Here is a 25,950-nt window from a genome sequence, read left to right on the forward strand (position 1 = left end):
CCGGCTAGGAGGGCAGACACACCTCGCGCTAGCAGCCACAGTCAGAAACAACAGAGTTACATCGCTTTGTGCTAAAACAGCTTTCCGCTGCCTGGCAAAACCAGCGAACACAACCAGCGTGGAAAACTACAAACGTGTGTGTTTATTCCCTGTCCAGCTGTCACTGCCAGTATCATAAAGTGAACGTAAACAAGACGCTTGGTCGCCCTAAACGGTAGCATAGCTAGCTAGTGCCTTATGATGTGCGATAAACGCCCCCTTCACTTAGCATAGGTAGCGTTGCTGACATCAAGTAAACATTGAGCTTAAAGCATAGAGTCATTCCAAAATCTGAAGGACCAAGATGCAAGAGGATTGTTTATAACGCCCCCAGCCCCCAAATCCACGGTAAGTCATGAAGCCGAGGACGGTGGCGAGTCAAGCAGCTAACAGGAAGCAGCCAGTGGGAGGCTAGTGAGCAGCTAGCCGTGTAGCCCGGACCTGTCCAGTGTCAGCCTTGTCATGCGGGGATTTTATCTAACCGATTACACAATGGCTTTGGGTGTCATTTGACTGACGACTAGCGTTCGTGTTGGCGAGCGAGCAGCTTGGCTAGGACTGTAGAGATTTGCGTGACGGGCTGGGATCTGACATTTGGACACGGTTGCTAGCCAGCGGGGGTGTCATTTTGAGACTGCGTGCCCTTCGCTCCAGGCGTCACACATATTGGGAATATGTGCCTGCTTCTTAATGTAACGTCTTTTTTCTCCTAATTTACCAACCGTCCGGACTCTTTGTCGGTCGCCTATCGGTTTGTAATACACGCTATTTGTGAAATTGTAATCTTTTGAAAAGGACGAAATATTATTTTTGTAGTTTTGCGTTGTAACCTCCGAAAATTGTGTGAAAGGTCACGGCTAAAGTCGGTTGGAAATGGCCGTGGCGGGATTTTGCTAGTGAAGTAATTTTGCTCCTGTTCATAGAGTAATCACAGTTTTCTTGAAGAGTGTCCCAATAAGTCAAGGTAAGCTTCTTTAATAAACCATATAATCTGTCATTGACTTGCTAAACATAAGGGGGTGTGAGCTACCATATTCCTCATGAAGCAGCGTCGCCCGTGGAGAGAGCGTCACACCAAAGTCCTGTTAAAAAATGGAAAAATAATGTATTGATAATCAGCAAATGAACATACCTGATACACTATGGCTAAAGATATTTTATGCATTGTTAGTGTGTTCTGGTGAATTCGGCATACAGGTTATTCACCAAACAGCATATAATCTCTATAAAATGGTAACTTTTTAAAGTCCTTATCGCTCCTTTTCGCCCTACACTGGTGCAAACACCCAAAAACACCCAACCAGCCATACCAGTCGTTGAAATCTCTAACAGTGAGACTTAATAATTCAGCAAATGTCATGCTCTTCAAGCTGTTGAATTGCCTGTAAAAAAGACAACATAAAATTCCCAGATACTAAATGGACTTCAGCCTGGCTGTTTCTTTACATATGAGAGTGGAACATATTGGGAGTAAACTGCCTGAAGCTTTTATTTGATCTGAGTAGAAACAGGAGGCAAATGCTCCTTTGGAAGACACTGTGATGTTTGCTAAAAATAACTTGCCAAAATCTTGAGGCTGTAGTGTTTTTTTTTGTTTTGTTTTGTTTTGTTTTAAACAGGACAGGAATACTTGTTTGTTTGATTGCATGTTGATTTATTGATTTTTTATTTTATTATTTTTTTTTTTTTTGGTAGATTTGTAGACATGTGAAGATTGCATTGCACCCTAAAGATGAAGAGAAAATAAAAAAAAAAGAAACACCACAGCAGTGACCACTTAGTATAACACACTGATACAATATCTATTAAAAAAAACAAACAAACAAGAACTTGCATTTTAACACTTTAAGTCGAACCGCGGTCCTGTACCACAGCATTTTCCACCCAGTAGTGTTAATGCTAGCATTGGTTTTGATGGTGTGTGAACCCTCTGGCCTCAGAGTAACTCATGTTGGAGCGACACTTGACACTCAGCACTTCAAAGCCACGGATTCTTTGCTTGGCTGTCACTTGGCAGGGAGTGGAGGATCGCTGCACGTATCTCCACACTTTGTATTGGTGTTGGAAAGACGTGGAGTAATACATGTAGCCACACACCTGTAGTTGAAACCTAGGCTGCCAGTCAAGAAGCCAGCATAGCTTCATTAGCTTCACTATCCTTTTGGATGGTGAAGCTTTTTGCATCATAATTGTGGTTGTACAGTTACATCCGTCACTTTTTAAGTCCATGTTCCCATGACCTAGCATGCCACTGATATTAATGTACATTTTTTTCTCAAAGATGTGTTATCTAGAGACTAATAGCAGGTCTAATTGTAGTGGATATTAGATTATGGCTAATAAAAATGGAAAATAGAGGCTAATAGAGTTAAAAAGCAGATGCACAAAAAAATGCACATTCACTGCACAAATAAACCCTTCCTTATATTCTCTGTAAGCCTTGGTTCAGCCTGGTAGGCTCTTGTTGAACAGGGATCTGGAAACATCATCTGTGGGCTTGTGAATGTGTATTGTCCAGCTGTAGGCTTGCTTTCACACCTCACTTAGTGGCAAATCAGCATTTTACACTTGACAGCTGACTGCTACTCCATGCACCAACTTAACAGCAGTTTTGAGTTAAAGGTCAGCCTTTTAGAGCGTTAAAATTTCGTACATACCCTTTTTCAACATTTTCTAGTCCTCATATCTTGGATTTCTCTGTCTGTAGTTACTAGGCTGGTGCCTCGTTTTTGTGAAGTCATTGCAAGTATCGCTGCCAAGGTGGAGGCAATTAACTTTAATATTTTATTTATACTACTCCTACTTTGAACTTTGTACTCTCTCCTCACTTTGGCTCTTTGAATTGGAATTCAGCACTGCTTCTTCAGATTGTGCTTGCATTTGGTTTTGTAGATGAAAATGTCTTTTTTGGTCTTTCTGTTTTTCCCAGTGCCATGTCTCTAGTTTTCCCACGACCCAACACCAACGTAATCCACGGCAAGAAGGATAAGAGACTAATGGCGGAGGTGAACGCGTCGCCGCTCAAGCACTTTGTCACAGCCAAGAAGAAGATCAACGGTATCTTCGAACAGCTGGGAGCGTACATCAAGGAGAGCTCGTCCTTTCTAGAAGGTGGCCTTTCTTTCTCTTCTTTAGAGTTGGTTCCTAAATTGGCTCAGCTGTGATGAGATCTTGTCACTCTTGAATGGAAAGAATGTCATACCAAACTGTTGTGTTGTGTAGCTTTATACTAGCCTAGGTGACTGTAGAAACCTTTGAGCACCTCATACAAATGCCTTATCTATATCTTTGTAAAGGAAAATTTCTATTCATGTTTTAGTCCATGTGCTACACTGCAGACATACTTTACATTACTGACCATTTTCCAAAGTACCGTAATTTCCGGACTATTGAGCGCACCTGAATATAAGCCGCACCAACTAAATTTAAAAAGAAAAAAGAATTTGTACATATATAGGCCGCACCTCTTTATAAGCCGCAGGTGTCCACGTTGTAACATGAGATATTTACACAGAAAGATGGTACACAGAAAGATTTTTTTTAAATTTTTACTTAAATAAATGCTTTTTTCCGAGCAGCGCCTGTAACACGGCAGTACAGCGACAGTAAAACGGCAGTAACACGGCTGGTTAAAAAAATAACCTGGCTGGTTAAAAAAATAACCAGCCTACCAGCCGTAGGCCTTTTGCCTACCAGAAAAGTCATTGATCGCTATCTTCATCTTCCTCCTGCGCACTAAAACCACTGAAGTCCTCTTCTTCAGTGTCGGAATTGAATAGCCTCAGAATGACTTCTTCACAGACTTTCTCAGTCTCTCTTTCGTTGTCGCTCTCAATGTCACTTTCGTCTCGAGGCGAATTTGTGCTTGTGCTGTCCTCTTCATCACGCAACTTAAAAGCTGCAACATATGAATTTCTTCGTGTGTTTTCCATGATGAGGGTGTGTGCATCTATGGTGTGCATGATGCGCAAAATGACTGTTCAAAACACAATCAAACTAGCGTCTTCCTCGGCGCATCATCTCTTCCACCTGTCTGTCTTGCTCTTGCGCTTCCTGCTAGAGCGCCCCCTGGAGGCCGTTAGCCCGTAAAAATCTATAGAGTAGCCGCATCGTTGTTTAAGCCGCAGGGTTTAAAGCGTGTGAAAAAAGTAGCGGCTTATAGTCCGGAAATTACGGTATATCATACTTTATTATTATTATTTTTTTTAATGGCTTTTCCTTCTGTCTAAGCAACCATTCTGTTCCAAATATTTTATAATGATGCAAAATATAAACTTTCAGCAACTTGAAACTTGCTTGAGATAGATAATCCATCAGTGAACATCGTGCCTGTTTTTTTTTTTTTTTTTTTTTTTAAACATAACCTTATTGTTATGCACTTTGGCTTAAAGAGACTGCAGGTGCTTAAATGTGCTGGTGGAAAACTCCGATATCTGGGACATTATTGTAGCTGGGTGCTGAAAAGTGTATGTTCTGCCAAAATGAAAAATCTGTGTTAATATGACCCACCAAGCAGCACTTAAATATAAACTTAACTTCTAGAATTGGTTCACACTGCTTACTAATATTTAAAACACTGCAGATATAGTTTGTCCAAGTTGTGTTGGGTGTATGTTGAGTTGAATTGAGAAGAGTGTATTCTCATGATTTGTTAAAGGCCTTCAGTTTGGTTCTGCGATGTGTGTAGATTCACTAATGAGCAAGACAGCATTGAACTGTCAGATTTTTTTAAACAGAGCTTGTGATGTTCTTTCCATACAAGAGAGAATAGTACATATTGGACCTAGAAGTGGATGTTCCCTATGTCACTACAGTATTCCCACACTCGGAATGTGATAGCAGTGTTTGTATTTGTTGAAGACAATGAATGGAACAGTTGCTTTAGTCAAGAATCGAAGAAAAGGCTTTATCATTAACTTCTTAGCAATGTACATGGGTTTTGAGGAAACTAAATTGTTTGAGTGTTGCAAGTCCAGTACCGACCATCTCCTGAGAGACTCTATTTGGGCATTTTTTAAAATTCAAGCTATATGTTGGTAGCTGCAAACAATATACTGCTGCTACTACTACATATGAGTGATAATTCAGTCCTACCTGGTTTCATTGTGTGACTTGCTCTGTTGCCGTCTACCTATCAGACACTCACAAGAATGAAGAGCTGGACCCAGTCACCACAGAGGAGCAGGTCCAGGAGGTTCGAGGTTACCTCGCCAAGGTGGCCGGGATTGGAGAGGTGCTCGCTCGCAGACACATGAAGGTGGTCTTCTTTGGGAGGTATGACCCCGTCTTTGCTCACACTACAGTTTGTCTTAATCACAAGGGCCAACCAAATGAAAAACATAATCCTTTGAGCTTCTCAAGGGCCCAGAGATTCCCCTGCTTTCTAAATATATTTTGGGTATAGTTAATGACCAGTGGAGCGCTAAATGTTTGAACTTTTACTGCCAAAAAGGATCAGAACCTTTTAAAGATATAAACTTACCAGGGCAGAGATTTGCATGTATGTAAGTTAAAGGTTACCAAAGTAATTTTTTTGCTTCAGATTTATTTCAAATGCTGTGATGCACCTGTAAAATGTTTCAGTGAAAAATAACCTGGTTTTCCCAGCTTGTCTCTTTATTTTGGTATTTAAAGTCATCTCGCATTGAATTCCAAGTGCTATTGAAAAGGTCTTAAAATATCTTGAAATTAGAGAAATACTGAACAAATAGAGTGCCAACATGTGAAAAGACTGCAGGTTAAATGGCCGAGGCCACTGCTGACAGGCTTGCTGGAAATGCTCTGCTTCCTTCAGGACGAGCAACGGGAAGAGCTCTGTGATCAACGCCATGCTGTGTGACAAGGTGCTGCCTTCGGGTATTGGACACACCACCAACTGCTTCCTAAGGGTGGAGGGAACCGATGGCAACGAGGCCTTCCTCCTCACTGAGGGCTCCGAGGAGAGGAAGAGCATCAAGGTCAGCAGGAAAAAGCAGATGCACAAAATAAATTACAGCATTGCATCATGAACATAACTCCTGAGATGCTTTGAACATCACCCATTGATGAATTCTAGTAGTGTAAGAGTTATGCGAGTGTTGTTCCCCTCTTAATAGCAGTGACAAACATCAGTTCTTACAGTTTACTACTTTGAAACAGTACGGCCAGGAAAAAAATAGATTTGCCTATTCTAATTACAGCTATTGAAGTAGTTTATTTCCAAAAGATAAGTCGGCTTAATGCACAGTGGGGCTGTTGTCCTCTTGGCATGCTCATTTAAGGGAGGGATTATCCTCATGTCTGTCAGCCATGCTTTCTCTTCTAAGTCTGGGCTGTGGGTCAACTACGTGGGTAGAGCTAGTCTACTTACCATTCTGGTCTTCATTTAACTTGGAGTGTTTTTTCTGCCATGCCAAGGTCAAATGTCGTGGCTATAGTGCGGAAGCAAACAGATGATACGCACGCACAACTATTCCCAGGTGCTGAGTCCATCAAAGGATGATCCGTAGGGTTCCGTAGGGTTAAGTAGAAAGACTCGCAACACTGTATGCGCTCCTTATGTTTTCCACAGATTTCTCCATCAATTATATAGAATAAAAATACAGCATTTCAATCCATGACGGGCTCTTCATCAGGCAGTCACTCCAAACAGCAACAGAGGTTTGATACAGTTCACTGACACCCTCGATTGTAAAGACATGTAAGGATTGAGAAGAACACATTTGTTAATACTGATTATTTAAATTTGCATAGTAATATTCATCCCATGGTAGCATTCACTTGTAAGAGGAGTGAAATAGAATACAACAGAACCAAGGTGTTACAGCTGTGATTGGTAACTCTCAGTTTTCAAGCACCGTGGTATGGTGGGAATGTGGTATTTTTACAGCCTCATGTGTGCTCTACATATGATGACCCACTTCTCATACTACACTATTTGACCTGGGAGTCTTCAACACACTGACAAACACACAGACAAACGCACAGACAAGCATGCATTTGAAGAGCCAAGCTTTAAACATAGCAACAGGAGCAAAGTGGCACTGCTTTCTAGTCTCATTTGTGATCAGTGGCTTCAGTTTGTGGTATTTTAATGTTTCTGGATAAACACAAAGGACACCAGTAGACGCTTTTCGCAGCAGCCATTTTGACACGAGCAGCAGAGTAAACACAGGTGGTACTAATAACATTAAGGTTGTGTTCTATTTATGTCTAATATAGCCGGGGCCTGCTGCTGTTCATGCTGTTTCACTGGACAGGCTTTTCTACACTTAAATGGAACAGCCCTTTAATTATTGTCATTAATAACCCCTGTGTTTGCCTGCTATTTGATGTCAGAATGGCTGCTGTGAAAAGGGTCTATTTGGGCCTCAAGTGTGTGACTTCATCTTGACCTAGTAATACTTTGGATACTGCAGCAGAGGTGGGCAGACACACATTATTCTGAGCTCTTAGCTTAGCTACTCTTTATTGTTTGCTTCCACTGTTCAGTTTGTAAGCTGCTGAACAGTTTAAACCAAAAATGACGAGCTGTCCCTTTACCCTGTGGTTGTTAATACAGTTCAGTTTCTGAATTTCTGAACAGGCCAGTTTGAAATTAGGGTTGGCCGTCCCTCAGGACCCCCTACAGACCAGTGTTGCCATACAGAGGCAAGAGGCAGCAACTACTCGGAGTGAAACTATGAAAAAGGGCTTTTAAGTCCCCATGAAACAGCGCCTTACCTTCTTAAATTGACACACATCCTGATGTAACAGGATGTTGGGTTGGAACATAAAGTGGAGAAAGGTCTTTCAGAGGTGCAACCTAATGAGATATCAGGTTAAGGAAAGAAACATGATGGTTCAAAAATGTAGTGTAAAACTTTCAGTTTCTGCATAATCTAATCTAAAGCTTTTTTTGTGGTAATTTTCCTCCCTGTTAAGCCTGACACCATTAAATATAGTATATCTCTATAGTGACATAAAGGAATAGGGGTTTCTCCACCTGTACTGACATTCTTATAAATCTTATAAATGTTTTATTGACTTAGAAAGGAATTATTCTGTCTCCCTATCCTGTCCTGACCAGTCATCAGGTAAAATGGACAAAGTTTTATGTTCAATCGAGATTGAAACTTTTCCTTTATTGAACAGAATGATGTGTTTTAAACTCACTTGGTGACAGATATGTAAGCTGTTAATGTAAAGACAGGGTATGAGTTTGGCTGTGATCAGTGTAGAAACGAGTGGCTTTGTGATGCCAGAACCTCTCATTGCTTTCATTGGAGATAAAGTATGTCTAATCCAGTGAACCATCTAAAATGGGAACAGCCCAGTATATAATCCCAATGACAGACCTCTTATCCTTTTTCCTCGTACATCAAAGCTCAGTTCGTACATAGGGGCTTGAACACAAGACGCTGCAGATCCTGTTTTTGTCATTATGGGATGGACAGAGACCTTTTTTTCTAAGCCAAACCCCCCATGTTGGGAGTGAACTTAGAATAGGTCACATCCTCTGAATACTCATGGGAATCAAGCTAACAATTAAACCCAAGTTCATTCAGTAGGAAAATACTTAGTCAGATGTGCAGGGTTTTGACAGGTCCCATATAATACCAGTGCTTGTTTTGTTATGTCACAGATAAGCAGCATTTGGAGGGCTTGGTTCAGTCCAGTTGTTGCTGGTAATCTGTTCCTACGTCAATCAGTCATTTAAAAACTGACTTTCAGAGATTAAGGCCCTGTTTTGAATCCAGTTCAAGGGAGCAAGTTGCATCATAGCTCAGACATGTGTTTGCTGCATGCACCATAAAGCGCTGTTCATTTTGTTTGCCAAGTTTTTCTGATAAAGAGTCAATCCCTGTCAAAGTCCACATGGGAAGCCTTTTGTTGTGGGTAATCACAGTGTCAAAATTGGTCACAACATAGGTTCCCAAACTAATATAGTTATTTATATAGGATGCATGCATATGCTGTACTTCGTTTTGTTACTGTGTCCCATGCTGACTCCAGCCTGTTAACTTGTTGGGAGCACTACACCATGAAATTGTTGGACTAGCCATCCTCAGCAGTTAGGTTTTTCTGTCAACTGTCAAGCAAAAAATGTTGCAAAAAATGAAATGAAAATAAGGTTGCATTAAAGGTACTAATCTAGCTTCCTGAATATGTAAATATTTAAAATAAATACAGCAAATCTAGGGCTGCCCTCTGAAAGTCAACAAGTTGAATCATCAGTCTTAAACCTTGCAGGCAACTCAGGTGGTGGCATCAAAGATTTTTTTTTTTTTTTTTAAGTTACTGGGCATTGCAATATGACAGTGCATTGGGAATATATTGAAATAGGGAATGTAAAAAATATTAATTTTTCATATCCTTTTAGAACTGGTAGATGTGCAATTAATTAAATTAATCGACTGCAGAATTACGGAGGCCAGTGCTGAAGCCTGAGTCAATTTGTGGTATTGAAAGGCTGACTGTGAGTCACCTCCGGAAATTATGAATTGGGTACAGCCCTACTAAAATTCCTCATAAAATAAAAGGTGTCTCTCAGGTTATAATCAGTGTCAGGCAAGTGGTTATTGTCCTTAGCTTTAGACACCTGGCTAAAATTTGTCATGTCAACTCACCCTGTTACAGTGTTAACCACAGTGAACCACTGGAACACAGAAACTACGTCTTTAGTGCTTACTAAGAGGAAGCCTTAGGAAGCGCTTTTAGCTAATTTAAGCCAGTTAAATCAAAACAGCTTTGAGACAGATAAGAATTGGTGGGTACTTGATTAGCTAGAACAGGACATACAGAGGGAGAGGATTTGCTTGCTATGTTAATAAGTTAATTGCACCAGGCGGTCTTAATGTCTAGGGGACATAGCCTTTTCACTTTTAGTTTTATTTGCAATCAAAGTGTTTTATTTGAACCCAGCTAGTGCCATAAGTACCTCACCTGTTGTGTCCCCTCTCTCCACCTTGCAGACGGTGAACCAACTCGCCCATGCTCTTCACCAGGATGAGGACCTGGATGCCGGCAGCTTAGTGTGTGTGATGTGGCCCAAAGCCAAGTGTGCTCTGCTAAGAGATGATCTGGTCCTGGTCGACAGGTCAGATAGAGATACTTACACTTCTACACACTCTAATATATGCACGGCCTGTTGTACTACCTCTGTTCATAATTATGTAAAAGTATTGCAAAATCATTAAAAAATGGATGCGGAAAGAAACCATTTATATTTCACAGAGGAATTGCAATTTACCGAAAAAAAATCTTTGCTTCCATTTTTGATTTTCTTTTGCAAAAAATGATACATGTCAATTTTGACTTGACCTGGGTAGTTTTGCTATCAACAAATTTAAAGGTAAAATTTTCCTCCACAGCCCAGGAATTGACGTGACCACAGAGCTGGACAGCTGGATTGACAAGTTTTGCCTGGATGCTGATGTGTTTGTTCTGGTGGCAAACTCAGAGTCAACGCTGATGCAGACGGTGAGATATGAGCGTCTCTGCTGATTTAGTCAGTACAATGAAGCTTATCCACAATCCACTGTTTATTGTTTTGGAAAGCTGCGTGTTTGCAGACTTTTGCTGCTGACAAAATGTATAACCATGGAATTGACAGCTGTAGCCCTAGAACATATCAAGTAGAAATTTATGGATGAAAGTATGGAAAGTTATGTATGACAGAAGTGGTTTTCAGTCATAGTCTCAGGGTCCCAGAGCTCTTATGGTTTTCATTCCAGTTATTAGGGTTCGATTTATGTCTCAGATGAGGGTCTTGATGTTTGGGATTGAAAGCCACAGGATTACATCGTTAGAAAGTAGCAGCGGTCATATCAGTAGAACTTTGCAGAACTTAGTCATGTTTTATTGTTTGTTGTTGGTTGATTTTATAACCAATGAAAAACTGCATCTCTCTACAGGAGAAGTCATTCTTCCACAAGGTCAACGAGCGTCTCTCCAGTCCCAATATCTTCATCTTGAACAACCGCTGGGACGCCTCGGCCTCAGAGCCTGAGTACATGGAGGAGGTAGGTTACCTTTCACTTTGACAGAACACAAACACTCAAATGTTTAATTATAAAACAGCCATGCTAGTGTGAGGTTGTAGTTTGTTGCTATCCTGTAGCTGATTTCCATTTGTGCATAGGGCAGGGCAATAAAGCAACAATAACTATCACAATCTATTTTTATTCTCACTATAAATATAAAAAATGTTCAATAAAATTTTTGATACATTTCACCATAATAGTAATTATATTCCATGACTGATGCACAAATAGCCAATCATGTGGCGTGACTAGAGAAAGTCTGGTTGCATGCACAGTTAAAAACAAGGAGACACATCTTTCTCTTTCAAAATAAAAGAATAACAGGACATATAATCTCTACAAACACACAGTCTTGTTGTCTCTCTCTCAGGAAAAACAAAGGAATAGAGGATAGATAGGTATCTGTCTCTCTTTTCTTCTTTCAGCTCTACTTATGTTTGTTTTTGAGGGCCAGTGCTGATGTTTCTGCTAAGCTATGTTTTGTGCTCAATTTCAGAGTCTTTAACTTTTACCATTTATATACCAAAAAATCCAGGTAGAAAGTTTTTTCCAGAGAATTGAATTTGTTTTGGTATGGAAATGCCTCTAAACAGCATTTCGATCATACAACACTCATGCCCAGGAGAATAATGTCATTAATAAAACAGAATCTGGCATACTTGCACATGCACTGATTTTTACTGTGAGAACAAAATTGGCACAATTCTAGGGAGAGAGAGCGTGTCCAGAGCATTGAGCTGTAATACAGTATCAGCTTGGTGTTGACTCAGCAGCAGCAGTAGATTAGGTAGCCGGGTAAACTGCTTAACCGGCATTACCCTGAACTTCACTTTGTCTGGCCTAGTGGACTTGAACTGGGGTTGACCTTCTGCTTCACATGGCCTCCGCACATTCTGATAAAGTCTTAAAATATCACTTCAACAGGAGGTGTTAGAAACAGTCAAACATAACCCTAAAGTTTAGTTTCCAGACATTAAAAATGGACCCTCTGCACGTACCAGTTTTCTGGTACATTTTCCCAGCTGCATAGGCCTGCTGTCTGTTCTATTCTCAAAGGTCCACAGTTAATTTCATTTTCATGTTTAGTAGGTTGTTAGGACAGAGCACCTCAGTCAGCTGAGTTGTGTATTTGTTGGCACGGATAGGGAGTGGGTGTGTCTGAGCGTTTGTGAGCGTACAGTACAGGATTAACCTCAGTGAAGCTATGCATGGTGTACAGACTGGACATGTGAGCATGCGTATATTTAGCGTTGATCTGTGCCACTCCAGGCATGCAGGAGCGAGTATTTTGAAGAGATAAAAAGCTGATAACCAATTAATTGACTTTACACGAATTCATTGCATTTCATTAATGACAAAAAAATGAACACACCTTGAATCTAATGAGTAAAACAAAATATATTAACAGAAATCAAATAGCAAAAAATGAGATTGTATTTCCTACCCAGTTTTTGATTGAAACCATATATTTTATGTGTTATATTTATGACCGTGGACCATCATTAATGAACATAAAACAGTTCCCCTTTTAGGACAGAATTTGTCTCACGTCTTCCCCCTTTTTGCAAACACACTTTTTTGTTAGTGGATCAAGCATTTGAAATCTCTCCTCAGTTTTCTCCCACTGGGCACCCCTCTCAGTCTTGGGGTCTTTGAGGTAAGTCTAACTCAGTGCCAGTGCCAGACTCTGGATTTCAAAGAAATTTGACAAAGAAACTGTTCAGACCGGAAAGCTAATTGGACAGGTTTCTCTGCTTCTTTGCAGTTGGATTTGTATTCTCCTCCTCACTTGTCCCTTCCACTGTAGTTGGAGGTGAATTAGTGACTTTGTTTTATTGGGCAGCTTCCTCCCTCAGGCCTTTTTTTACTCTCTGCTGAAGTAAAGGGATAGTGACAGTATTTAGCCCCAAACACCCAGAGTGTTCTGACTTGGGGAACCTCCTTGTATGCCTGACCCATTAGTTGATAGTGTTCAGACATCATCAGACAAGTGACACTCTCCAAAGACATTTTCAGGTTGTGGTTTGCGGTGTAATGCCCCTTAAGTATCTTGAAGAAAATAAAAACAAAATCCCCACACATTCACCAAATTAAACTGCAATTTTATTAAATCAATGTTTCAGTCATCCAACCATCCAACCATGTACCTAAAATAAACTTAATAAAATAATAATAATAAAATAAACTTAATAAAATAAAATCCAATGAATTAAATAAATTAATTGATACCATAAATTACAGTAATAAAATGAATTAATATTCATTCATAATTAAATAAAATGTAAAAAAAATATTACATTTTCTCAGTGTGGATGTATTTATTATTTATTTATTTATTTATTTATTTATTTTTCAGTGTCAGTAATTTGAGTTAGTTCATGTTCCAGGGATTAAGTCTGTTGTCGGTGTCTTAGGTCCGCAGGCAGCACATGGACCGCTGCAGCAGCTTCCTGGTGGATGAGCTGGGTGTGGTGGACCGAGCCCAGGCCGGCGACCGCATCTTCTTTGTCTCCGCCAAGGAGGTCCTCCAGGCTCGTGTGCAGAAGGCCCAGGGCATGCCTGAAGCAGGTGTGGATAGAGGCAAAAACACACACACATATACAGGCTACACTAGGGATAAACCTGTATGGATTTTGATGATTAATACCAGTAGTGTTAGACTGAAGTTACCATTAGTCGATATTTGGTTTTAGATATTTGAGTTATTCTCGAAAGGCATTGCTCGAACTGCACATATATCCAAATCTATTTGTGTTGCTTTCATATTCTACACATCTGTTATTTCTTCTGTAAAACTTGCCAAGAAAATTTGATACAGTTGACACTGATTAACAGGCCTATATCAGCCCGAAATATTGTTCTAACCCTGAAGCAGACACGCGCTCGCTCTGTCACAGTGTATGAGAAATTGTTGTCCTGTTGTAGGCGGTGCCCTCGCAGAAGGATTTCAGGCCAGAATGTTTGAGTTCCAGAACTTTGAGAGGCGGTTTGAGGTAAGGTGCTCTTTCTTTTTTATACAGATAGATCAGAAAATATGATACAAGTTATGAGCTGGTGTGCAGGGACTATTTGCAGATTCATAGATCTGTGCATATTTAGTTATTGCAAGGTGTTTAGTCATAACTAAGCTGTTTATAAGGTATAAAGGGATGTTTTCTCATGGGGAAAAAAACATTTAAATTTGTACTATTGATGAACAGGGATGGTTTTTAGGGGTTTAATCAATGGCTGGAAGGGGACTTTCAGATAATATCAGCTTGTAAGCTAGCTGACTGAAGCATCTGGCTGGTGAACCATCACTGTTATGTTGTGAACACATGATTTCCACACTAACTTCTCCAGGAGAGGCCAGTGATAGTAATGGCTGTTACTTGCATATAAACATGAACATAGCTTGCTTTGTTCAGTTGCCCCGCTGGCTAGTCAGTCCCCTAATGAAGTGGAAAAACAGTTTTGTTCAGGTTAACTTGACTGACTCCTACAAAGTTTAGTTCTTTCACAGTCCAGACTTGGGCTAAAGATAATGCATTTTACGGTGTTAGCAATCCTGTCACTTTAAGTTAATAACTTTACTGAAGATCCTCACATCACAGCATTGTTTTTTTCAGGTATCTCTTTTTTTTCTAAAATGGGTGTTAAATATTTAGTTATTAACAGCCATACCTGGTTGATACGTTTGTAGTGCAACTTAAAAATGCGATTATATTTTCAAAATGGGGTTTCTCCGTTGCTCGTGCAGCCTCTAGGGCCTCACTTGGGGATACTTGTTGTCGTTCAGATAATTTCAGTGTCTCTGGCATACAAATCAGTTTCTACGCAACTGACTGCATCACTCACACCGTGCATTAGCAATAATTATGTGAACAAGGGAGCCTTTACCCATGCATTTTAGTGACTAATGGAGTATTTACTGTATATTATCTTTTGTGTAAAATTAACTAAGTAAACCATGTCAAAAACTGTGTCGATTTAAGTTCCTTTATGAGTAGTGGATTATTTGATCAATCATGCCCATCCTTACTGCCAGTAAATTTGCCATGTCTGAATTTAATGCCTGGTTTGATGGTGTGTGTTCTGACGTTATGTGTAGGAATGCATCTCCCAGTCTGCGGTGAAGACCAAATTTGAGCAGCACACTGTGAGGGCCAAGCAGATATCTGAAGCCCTGCGCCTCATCATGGACTCTGTGCACGTAGCTGCCCAGGAGCAGAGGTGAGCTTTTGCTGCTGTAAATCTTATGTATGTGAACAAAAGATTTACAGCAAAGGTGATAACATTTAAAGGAAAACACTCCGATATTCTCAAACTGTTTTACTTCATCAGTCTGTGTGCTCAGCACATTCCAGGAGTTCTTTTTGTATTGAAATGTTGTGATTTACTTTTCTGGTGTATCCACCTCTCAGCGTGCCACATCTACTTCTTCTGGTTAGTGATAAAACATACTTCCCAGAATGCCTTTGGACAACCCTCAGAAAACGTGTTGAACTTGTTTTAGTCAGCTGTCACAGGTATAGGGGAGTGTGAGAGTTTTTCTAATAGAGAAAGTGAGACATTCCATCAAAACACAGCATGCATTAAAGCTGCATTGCATTCTGGTCTCTTGCGTCCTGGCTGCCTCATTTATGATGGATTATGGATTATTATGATGGAGTTGGTTAAAAACTGGGAGCTCCAGAGAGAAGTCCTCTCTCTTTGATGTGACTGACATGAAAACATGATGTTTTAGATGACTGATTTTTTTTTTCCTGCTCCATATTAGCTGCTCAAGATAAATCTTGAGGTTACTTGTGTTGTCTGTTTGGCCAGTTGTTCATGGGAATCAGAAAAATGCGCAAAACAGGCAGAGAAATGACAAGTCTCTGACCAATAGCTGTTTTTAGCAGTGTTAGTACATTATTGTGGATTTAATTTCACTTTAATGTAGTTGATACTCTAATCTTTTAAATATTTTAGAAATAAAATCTGTGCTTAGCTATGTAGGGTGACGTGACATCGCACTCGTAAATCGTTGCTTTTACCAAAAAGAATGAGTGGAATTTTGAGATGCCTGCAAGGTACAAAAAACAGTGGAGAGGCAAGTGACAGCACTGATCTTGACAGGTAGACAAACCTGTCAATGCTGAGGAAGAGTCAACTTTGGCAAGAAAAAAAGCACCCTCTCCATTTTTAACCTCTGCCTTAGAAGAACGTATTTTTCTGCAGATGTTTCACCAGTGAAAGACTTGTCCACATCTCTTTAGTCAATAAATTATGGTTTTGCTTTGAAACTTGATCACATGAAACAGAACCAATAGAGTACACAAATGCAAAAAGGAGAAACATCTCCCATTTAGACCAGTACAAACAGATTATAGTTTTCAAATTATTCTATATAAATGTTGTCCTCAACAAGTTGAGAAACTCCAGTTAAAACATTTGTTGACAAAGACAAATGTATGTTCAGATTAACTTGCCTAGTGCAGTAAACTGAAAAGCGATTTGTTGGCACCTTTCCGTTGTATAAGTGGTGTGATTCACCAGCTGGTTGTATTTCAGCACAGGGACAGTCCATTGTGTATAAAAGTCTAAGCAGTTGTTGTAGAAACTGACAATCATTTTCAGTCATTTATATATTTGTGTCTCTGTGTTTAGGATCCACTGCCTAGAAACCAGGGAGGACCGTCAGGACCGCATGGAGTTCATCGACAAGCAGTTGGACCTGTTGACCATGGACTGCAAAGCCAAGATCAAGAAGATCACTGAGGAAGTGGAGAGACAGGTGACCCCTGACATAAAACATAAAACCTTTTACTCCAGGGTATCTACAGGTTCAACTGGACTTACTTTCATGTGGCCAAATAATGCAATGACGATGTGGAACTTGCTTTGTGAGACTGGCCCCTGAAAAGCTTACCATCACTAGTGATTAGTTGCTTGTTGTAGTTGAGCTAGGTTCTAATAAAGAGGGGGAGAGAGGTTGTAATCAAGAGGAAACAATGTGATTAAACAGGAAGGAGTTTTCATCCAGGCTTGTGTGGTCGTGTTTAGGTGTCCAACGCCATGGCAGAAGAGATCAGGAGGCTCCACGTGCTGGTGGATGACTTCCACCTGGACTTCCACCCCTCACAGGTGGTGCTCAAGGTCTACAAAAATGTGAGTTTGAACAAACACTCTAATGGGATCTCAGGACTCAACAATATGCATATCCAAAAAATATCCCCCATTCAATACTTTCTGTTTGCTGTTATCACAAACGACAAAGAATAACATCCAGAAGGCAGAGTTCACAACAGACTAAGTATATAAGCCCTTACGTCATGCATGTTTTTGATGTTATGTCGATGGAGGCTCTGTTGCAGCCACACTGTGCTTTCATCACGACTACTTTGATGTTTAGGTCTCTCTGCAGTTGATTTCAGTGATGAATCACATCTCTATCACAGTAAAATCTGAATCCCTGAGATAAAACTGCCATGCTAGATGTGAATGTGGTGCCTTTCTTTGTGTGCACCTCCACTGTCTGTGCAGACCGTACCCTTCCTGCCTCCAACAAGACCAGTCAGGAATGCCGTCCATCCCACCACATCTTTGCTAAACTACTGTTTATGTGCACTCAACACTCATACTCATTCCTGGATTCCTATTGGCCCATCGAATCTGTATAATGCCCAACACAGCATGCTCTGTTTGATGTGTTATGTAAGAGCAGCCCGGATTGATTCAGGCTTGTACTTGTTCAACCCTGTAATCTCATTTTAGCAACAGAAACAGGCCAAAAGTGCCAATCTGAGCTAAGCCTTCTGCTAAGATATTCAGTATATAGTGGTCTGAAAATGCTGAACAAAGCGTTTGTGCTCACTTGAGCCAAGCCCAAGTTGTAATTACTTTTGGTGATCTCAAACCTGACTAAAGCTCCACATTTTGCCAATAAATGGGCTTTTTCAATGATGTTTTTTATACTCTAACAGAAAAAGTGAGGAATTTGGTTTTGTGTATTATGTGCATTGTCAGGGCTCCAGACTAACTTTTTTACCACCGTCTCAAAAAACAATTTTAACCATGCCGAAGTGAATGTAAACACTCAAAAATCTCAAATGTTGTCTTTGTGGTTATCAGCATAAAAATACTTTTGAAATGATCAAGAAATAAATCATTGCATTTTTATTTAAATATTTGCTTCAATGAAAAAAAAATCTTGACAGCAGTGTTAAGTATTTACAATAAGCTATTAGTTAGAAGTAGTGTTAGGAAGGTAAACAGGGCATAATTCCCTCTCTAATATCTATATTATATTGTTGTTGAAAAAGTAAACAAATTTCTGTTTCAAACAAATATATTTATTCTAGTTTTTCATCAAAAACAAAAAGATTAAGGGATAAGCAAGTGAAAACGATAAAAAAAAAAAAAAACAGAAAATCCCCCTTTCATCCCAGAGGTGTCCCGCAGGAAGCATTTGTCTGTCCCAAATGCATTTTTTTCCCCATTGCATCTTTGTCTCAGGATATTATTCTGCTGTTGTTTTGCAGACCCTCTCATAATTCTCTATATGTATGCCTCTCATTCATACATTACTTTCTAACATGTTCTAATGTTGAAATTGTTGGGTGTAGGCAGCTCTTACTTGTTTTATTCATATGGTCTGTGGTGCTTCTGAAGCAGTAATACTGGAGATGTCACTATAAGGTGAATGCTTTTTAGTTAAGTAAACATTTTGTTGACTGCTGTTCTGTTGTGGTTGTTTTCCTAGGAGCTCCACCGGCATGTAGAGGAGGGTCTTGGCAGGAACATGTCAGAGAGATGCTCCAGCGCCATCACCACTGCTCTGCAGGCCACCCAGACTGAGATGATCGGTAATAAACGTCCCATCCACATTGATGACATGATTACATCTGACCCAAATGTCCACATACACACACTGTCCAGACTGAACAGGAGCATGTTCACGTTACGCAATGGGACAAAGATGAGTGTCACGTACCACCCGATTCATTCATGACCAGAACAGTTTGCTGTCAGCACGAGTACAAAAATAGCTGTTGTACTGTTTCTTCTTCCACGGTGGAGGAGCTACAGTTTACATTCACGTAACAAATGTATTTTGAGGCACAATTATTTCAGGGGTAATTTTATATAGAATTTCTTTCATTTGCAGTTGCATGTATATTTTTTGTTTCTTTTCTTCCTTCCTCTGTCTTACTTCCCATTGTCTATTTCTAGAGTCATTCTGCAATATATTTGGAAAAAAACAGCAAATAATAATTTGCTGCAACTGTTAGGTTTTAATGTAGTTAAAGGACCAGTGATTTTGAATGTTTAGCATATCTACAAAATGTATACACTTGACATTTCTGCTAATCTTTTCCCAAAGCAAACATTTTTATTTTAGAACTCTGATATAATTTTCCTACCTTTTACCCAGCCATTGACTTCGATTCATTTCACCACAATATTGTAATGAACTTTCGGAGACTTCAAACTTTTTTTTAACAAAAGTATTCCATCACCGTAATAAAGTCGTCCACATTAGTTTTCCTAAAAGCAGCAGTACTCTTGTGTTTTGTTAACTTGAAATTGGGCAGAGTGACACGGTCTCTCCACTGGAAAATAGTCCCTGGGAAATGTTTGCTTTACACTGCCAGTATCAGTTCTGTGGTTTATGAATGGTAACAGCTTTGTTGCCTGCAGAAGCAGAACATTATATGGTGGGTGTTAAAGCAAAATATCACATTTGTATTTTGGTAATTTGTTGTGAAATCTTTAGTACCCCCGCATGATTTGTGAAATGGTTTGTTGCAATGTAAAATATGACGAAACTGTAGTAGAGTGGCCCAACATTCAGAACCAGCCTCATGAAAAGTGTCCCACTGCTGTGTTATGAGTTGTGCAGAAGGAGCCACTAGTGGTTTCTGATTCAGTGAAAATGTTTGAATACCATGTAAATCTTTCTCTCTTCCCTAGCCAACACTACTGCATGTGCTTAGCTCTTTGATCTCTGTCTGTCCATCCAGAGGGTCTGAAGCCGCTGCTGCCCGGCGCAGTCAGAGAGCAGGTAGACAAGCTGGTGCCTCGCCAGTGCTTCAGCCTCAGCTACGACCTGGCCTGCGACAAGCTCTGCAGCGACTTCCAGGAGGACATTAGCTTCCACTTCTCCTTGGGCTGGACTATGTTGGTCAACCGCTTCCTGGGGCCCAAGAATACCCGGCGGGCCCTCATGGGCTACAATGACCAGGTAACCCCTTCAAGGACGTGCTGCGTTTTAGTGAGTCTTGCATCTTAGGAGAGCAAAAAAGATCTATCTCCTTACTTTTGAGAAGAGCTGCTCCTTGATCCCATAGATTTTCAGCAAGTCGCCTAGCAAGCCAAGCTAGCCATTCCCTAACCTTTAAAACTGCATTCAAAGACATAAAAAAGGCATCATGGTGTGTCTAACTCTGGGTACGAGGGAAAAAATAGCCAAATTCCCCCCAAACTTTTTGTCACTAAGGCAAAAGCAAGAGCAGGAATACTGAGTGATAGCTGGCAGTAATACATGGTATTTTTCCTGCAGGTTCCTCGGCCTTTGGCTCTGACTCCAGTTAGCAGCAGCATGCCTCCATTCCCCCAGGGCGCCATGACTCAGGAGGAGCTCATGGTCTCAATGGTGACTGGCCTCGCCTCCCTTACCTCCCGCACGTCCATGGGCATCATTGTGGTCGGCGGTGTGGTAAGAACACAAATATATTGACAAATATCATGTTTGAGATCAGGTGAAACTTTTCTGCACCCTGTTGCTAAGCTGCATTACTGCAGCACCAATTAATAGTAGTATCCAAAATGTAAACTAGAATTTAAACACGACAGAACAGTTGACGTAAGACAATTCCAACACATAAAGTAGAAATGTATGAATACAAGTATACAAAAACAACTGGACTTATGCATTTAACGTGAAAATGATGCACATTTGTCCATCATTCCCTATCCCTTTGAAACTCTGTAGACCTACACTATTTTTATGACATATTGCAGATTTTATATTTAGTAAATCTGTATTTCAGCAAGAAGTTAATACTGTTGTTAATGTGTAAATATCATCTGTCACTAAATCCATACATGCCTGTAATCCATCTCTTTTGTTTATCTCCTACTCATTAAGTGTTGAAGTGTTGGCAGCATGTTTACATAATCCCACAAATGTTTGTGTTCTGTCTGCCTTGGGCCAGAATACCCACTGCTATCAAAAAGGTTTCATTTGATCTAAACTCATCAGGATTTATAATGTATCTGTAATATATATACCAATGAAATGAACATGCAAGTATGACAAAACCTGATTTATTACAACATATATGGTGGAGTGAGCACCGACCCTTTTCCCAGCATGCACCAGAGCAGCGAGTCATGAGGCGTTTGTCCTGTGTGCAGATCTGGAAGGCGGTGGGCTGGCGTCTCATCGCCCTGTCGGTGGGCCTGTACGGGCTGCTGTATGTGTACGAGCGGCTCACCTGGACCACCAAGGCCAAGGAGCGAGCCTTCAAGAGGCAGTTTGTTGACTACGCCAGCGAGAAGCTGCAGCTCATCGTCAGCTACACCGGATCCAACTGCAGCCACCAAGTCCAGCAGTAAGCACAGACACACACACACACACACACACACACACACATACATACACTCAGCATGCATCCTTCCCTTACACCCTATGAAAAGACATTTATGAGGGTTATCTGTGTAATAAGAGGAAGTCAAAGCTGGATTTATGTGAAAATTTAACTTTTAATTTTAGACTTTTCACACACCTTCCTTAATCCTGTGTATGCAAATGAATTTTGATGATGTATGGTAATATCTGTAGCGAAACCTTGCTGTGCTCAGAGTCTCTCCATTTTTGCTAGTGGCACTGTATTCTCCACAGAAGAGATGAAGGCAGGTGATCAACTAGACGTCACTGAGTTACTAGGTGTGAATGTTCTGGTGGGACTGCACCCTATCTGGACTCGTCTTGGTTTCTAGCAGCTTCCCTGGCTCTAATGTTTCACATCACGAGCTGGTTATGTATTACAAACCTAATGTAATCCCTGTAGCTCAGCGCCAGTGTCAAATGTGCCAGGCGTGGTTAGTCATACTGCTCTTATGTAAGAGCTTTTAAATATAAATCACAAGTGATTTTTCTCCACAGTGCTTTATTGCTCAATAGTGTCCTCTAGTGGTGAGATTGGGAAGTGACACAAAAACACTGGAATGTCAGTGTTTACCTTTTGTCATGTCCTGGGAGCAGTGATTTAACTTCAGTAAATCACAACCTATCATGGGTTATGGATTAATTACTTACCATTAGTGTGGTTGGTGTGTCAGTCCAAGCTACTGGTTTTTACATATTGAGTTGCACAGCACCGACATTAACTTTAGTGATCGATAATTTCATATTTTACTCTGCCAGATGAGTGCATCTGGAAAAATAATGAGTGCAGTGGAAAAGTAATTTCCCACTCAGTGCAGTATCTCCACTGGCCACAATTTTTTGGAGACAGACTGCGCCCTTGTCTGTTTGGCAGGTGATGTCTGTCTCACACAAGCGGATAAGAAAGAAAGCCATGTGTATCCGGTGTTTTTCCAAGCAGCACCTGAGTGAGCACCCAAGCCTCACGAGATGAGTCTCTCTCGTGGCAGGGAATGCAAGAACAGAACGTGCATCATTAGCGACCGATGTAGATTGGATTAGATGGACTTTTTATTTGGTGGGGGCCGTGTCAGTACGGTGGTGGTGCACCACAGATGAACCTTTGTATGGGGAAACACTGCAAAAAAGAAGCTGGAAAACCAGTCAAATCCACAGTGGGAAAAAATTACACACTTTGATTTGTTCGATTTATGACGCCCTAATGAAAGTCTGGTAGGTTGAAAGCTTGGCCTGATAAATTTAAACTACATGGATCTAAGGATAGGAAGTCTTTTTCACTGTGATGTTCAGTGTCAGATATTACTGAAACGTCTCTGTTCATATATCTTTTCAGCATTTATCTTCCTTCTGTAAATTTCTGTCTGGTACTTTGTGCTCCCTCAGTGCTGTAACCATGACTGATGTCTGTGTTGGGGTGCTTATCTCTAACGCTGTGTCTCTGCCTGCTCTTTGTGGCTGTCAGGGAGCTGGCAGGTGTCTTCTCCCAGCTCTGCCAGCAGGTTGACGTCACGCGCCAGAACCTGGAGGATGAGATCAATGACATGAACAGCAAGATCGAGCTGCTGGACTCGCTGCAGAGCAAGGCCAAGCTGCTGAGGTAAGACGCCCGCTGGACTCAGGTCCCCCGTACAGACACTGTGGTGCAGCCAAATGAGGAGGTGTGAGCATTTTCCACGTGCTCACGTGGAGTGAGGAATATGCAGGAGCGGAGGGAATCCACTTTGGTGTTTACAGGCTCAGTCAAAGTGCTGTCATTAAGTAAAAGCCTGACATACAAGCTTGATGTGTGTGTGACTACTCAACCATACACTGATTTTACAGCTGCACTAAGTATTTTTCTGACCATTATAGGGTGTTGAGAGCTCAAACTCCATTTATAAACACACAGTCCAAAACCAAATTTTAAGAAGAAAAAAATGTTTGTTTTGTTTTGTTTTGCTGGGGATCGATGTTTGGGACGATTTGGTTGTGTGATTTCTTGCATTATATTTTCTCTATTATGTCTATTTATTCTCGAGCTGCATTCCAGTCCAGAATGTGACATTAAAGAGAGAAAAGAGCTGTACAAAGTCAAGGGGTACAAAAGTCTCCAGAAAGCACAGGCTCATTTCAGGATTCTTAACAGTTTCTGAAATTCTTAGTGTGAAACAAGACACTAATGGGATTCTGAAGAAAGCAAGTGCATAAATTTCACTTCCATACCTGTATACAGTGTTGCCTTGTCAAGAAAAAACATTTTTTCTGCTTTATTTTATTGATTGTAAAAAAAAAAAAAAAAAAAACTTCTGTGTCTAAATATCCTCTATATGTGTGTGTTTCCTCGTGTCAGGAATAAGGCGGGTTGGCTGGACAGCGAGCTCAACATGTTCACGCAGCAATACCTCCACCAGGGCCGGTAAAACCACTGGACACAAGATCCTGTGAAGACCTAGTGTCGTTTGTCAGTGCAACAGATAACTAGTTTCTTTTAACTAGACGACCGTTTCCTCTCTAGTTAACACTTCTTGCTTCCTTCATTTGAGGAGAACGACTTCTCAGCGGTGTTCTAAATAGAAAAGGGGAAATTCATTTGATACCAAATATCCCTCTGCCACGTTTAACCTGTCATGAAGAGAATAGATGAACTGTCTTTGTTTTTGTATGTTTAATTTAATGTCATGCCTTTTGAACACAGAGGTTAAGTGCCACCCCGAATTTAAGGCAGTCATAATGAGGGAATGGAAGAAAATATCATATGTATATAGGGTAATATATCTCATGAGAGACATGCAAGGCTATTTATTCCTCCAAGTGTACTACTGTGTTTGGCTAGGTGAAAAATCCAGTCGCGCTTCAGAGTCTGGAGCAGCGTTGGCCGTCAGACCTGACCCCGCATGATCAGGTTGTCCCAGAAAAGGTTGGAGACGGCGGCCATTTTGAATGCACTTGCCTTTGATTATAGGCTATTCCATGGTCATGCTCACATTGTTTGTTTTTCTGTCGTCATAAAAAAGTGACTAAAAATAAAACACGATTTACCGTCAGATGGTTTTGCAGCACTTAGGTTGAACTATCAACACCAATTAATCGTAGTGTGTCCTTACACACTACTCCTACACACTAGCTAGATTTTTCTTGTTGCAGAGGGTTCTGTCATTTGGCTGTGAGGGATGTGAGGATGGACGTGAGGTTAGTCATGTAACTCTGACCGGGCAGAGATCGGTCAGGTCCTGATGGCATCGGATCTAGATGTTACCTGTTAAGATTTTCTCCGACTTCTACATTTCTCTGAGTGTAGTTCCTTCGTTGTTACAGATGTTGATAATGGAGTGACACAGGCTGAACAGGCTGAAGGACTTATACAGACTCGTTTGCTGGATGTTAGGTTTTAACTGCTCCATATGTAGAGGGTTTTATTTTGATGAAACATTGTTGTGTCTAATAGTTGTGAATAGAGTAAAATTTGCATCCGCAAATCCTGGCAAACAAAATGCAACAAATAAAAGAACAATACACCTTTTTAATATGATGAGATGTTAGCACTACCAACTGAAACGCCTGAATATCCATGATTGCCTCTCAGAGCCTCAATGTCTTCACTACTCCATTTTTCCTTTTCTGTGTGGAGTAGTTTGGTTTGGCTTATCATATGCAGTACTGCTGCCACCTAACATTTGGCCATATCTGTTGATTATGGCCCACAAATAAGTGAATTTAATCTACATTAAAAAAACACACACATGCTTATTTATGCAGCAGTGGGCAAATCCAGGCATACATAAGCTTATGTTAAATTTCACAATTGGCTTCTCAAGAATATAGTGTATGGCGATGTGTATGATTTCATGTCACTTGCCTATGAGAAGGCAATGTAAAAACTCAGTAGTGCTAAAAGAGTGGAAACCACATCACTGTGTGTGTCTGTATTTGACCGCTAAACTCTGCTGTTAAAACAGCTTTTTGTTTCTCATCGGACGATAAAATAAAGCCATACATCTGCTGGGTTGTGCCAAGTTAAGTTGGAAGATGGCTGTGAGACACTTCTGTCAGAGTGAAGACGTGCACTTTATATTTTTGCTGCTTTTGTTTTGTTTGTGGCTTCTTTTGTTTTCCTTTTTTTCTAATAAAACTCCTTACCCCCCTAAATGTAAAGTGACAACGTCGACTGTTGAGTTACACATCAGGAGGGTCGAGCTTGTGCGTGTACACCTGCATGCAGTGACTGTCAGAGTTTGTTGTCCTGTTAGTTATCCTTGTAAAATAAATCAATAAATAAAGGTGACATAATGGTAA

General features: G+C 40.5%; 1 protein-coding gene across 3 annotated transcripts; it reads left to right on the top strand.

The window, feature by feature from the left end:
* On the top strand, positions 1-25,950 carry mfn2 (mitofusin 2). Of its 3 annotated transcripts, none has more exons than XM_030056767.1 (18): positions 1-387; positions 2,969-3,150; positions 5,178-5,313; positions 5,834-5,996; positions 9,972-10,096; positions 10,371-10,479; positions 10,914-11,021; positions 13,457-13,610; positions 13,968-14,035; positions 15,133-15,254; positions 16,674-16,800; positions 17,070-17,174; positions 18,769-18,871; positions 20,030-20,250; positions 20,569-20,724; positions 21,426-21,622; positions 23,141-23,275; positions 24,008-25,950. In XM_030056767.1, exons 2-18 carry the CDS (start codon positions 2,973-2,975, stop codon positions 24,075-24,077), a joined length of 2,277 nt encoding a protein of 758 aa, XP_029912627.1. In that variant the 5' UTR covers positions 1-387; positions 2,969-2,972; the 3' UTR covers positions 24,078-25,950. The 3 variants fall into 3 exon arrangements, with proteins under 3 accessions (XP_029912627.1, XP_029912625.1, XP_029912626.1); XM_030056765.1 differs by lacking the exon at positions 1-387 and adding an exon at positions 436-1,003; XM_030056766.1 differs by lacking the exon at positions 1-387 and having other exon boundaries at positions 2,973-3,150; positions 24,008-24,089; positions 24,121-25,950.

This window comes from Myripristis murdjan, chromosome 7 (assembly GCF_902150065.1).
Source record: "Myripristis murdjan chromosome 7, fMyrMur1.1, whole genome shotgun sequence".
Taxonomy (NCBI): Eukaryota; Metazoa; Chordata; class Actinopteri; order Holocentriformes; family Holocentridae; genus Myripristis; species Myripristis murdjan.

Coding starts and splice junctions, on each gene's coding strand:
- mfn2 (XM_030056767.1), top strand. CDS start 2,973: ATGTCTCTAGTTTTCCCACGACCCAACACCAACGTAATCCACGGCAAG. Junction 11,022..13,456: donor AGCCTGAGTACATGGAGGAG/GTAGGTTACCTT, acceptor TCGGTGTCTTAG/GTCCGCAGGCAGCACATGGA. Junction 15,255..16,673: donor GTAGCTGCCCAGGAGCAGAG/GTGAGCTTTTGC, acceptor CTCTGTGTTTAG/GATCCACTGCCTAGAAACCA.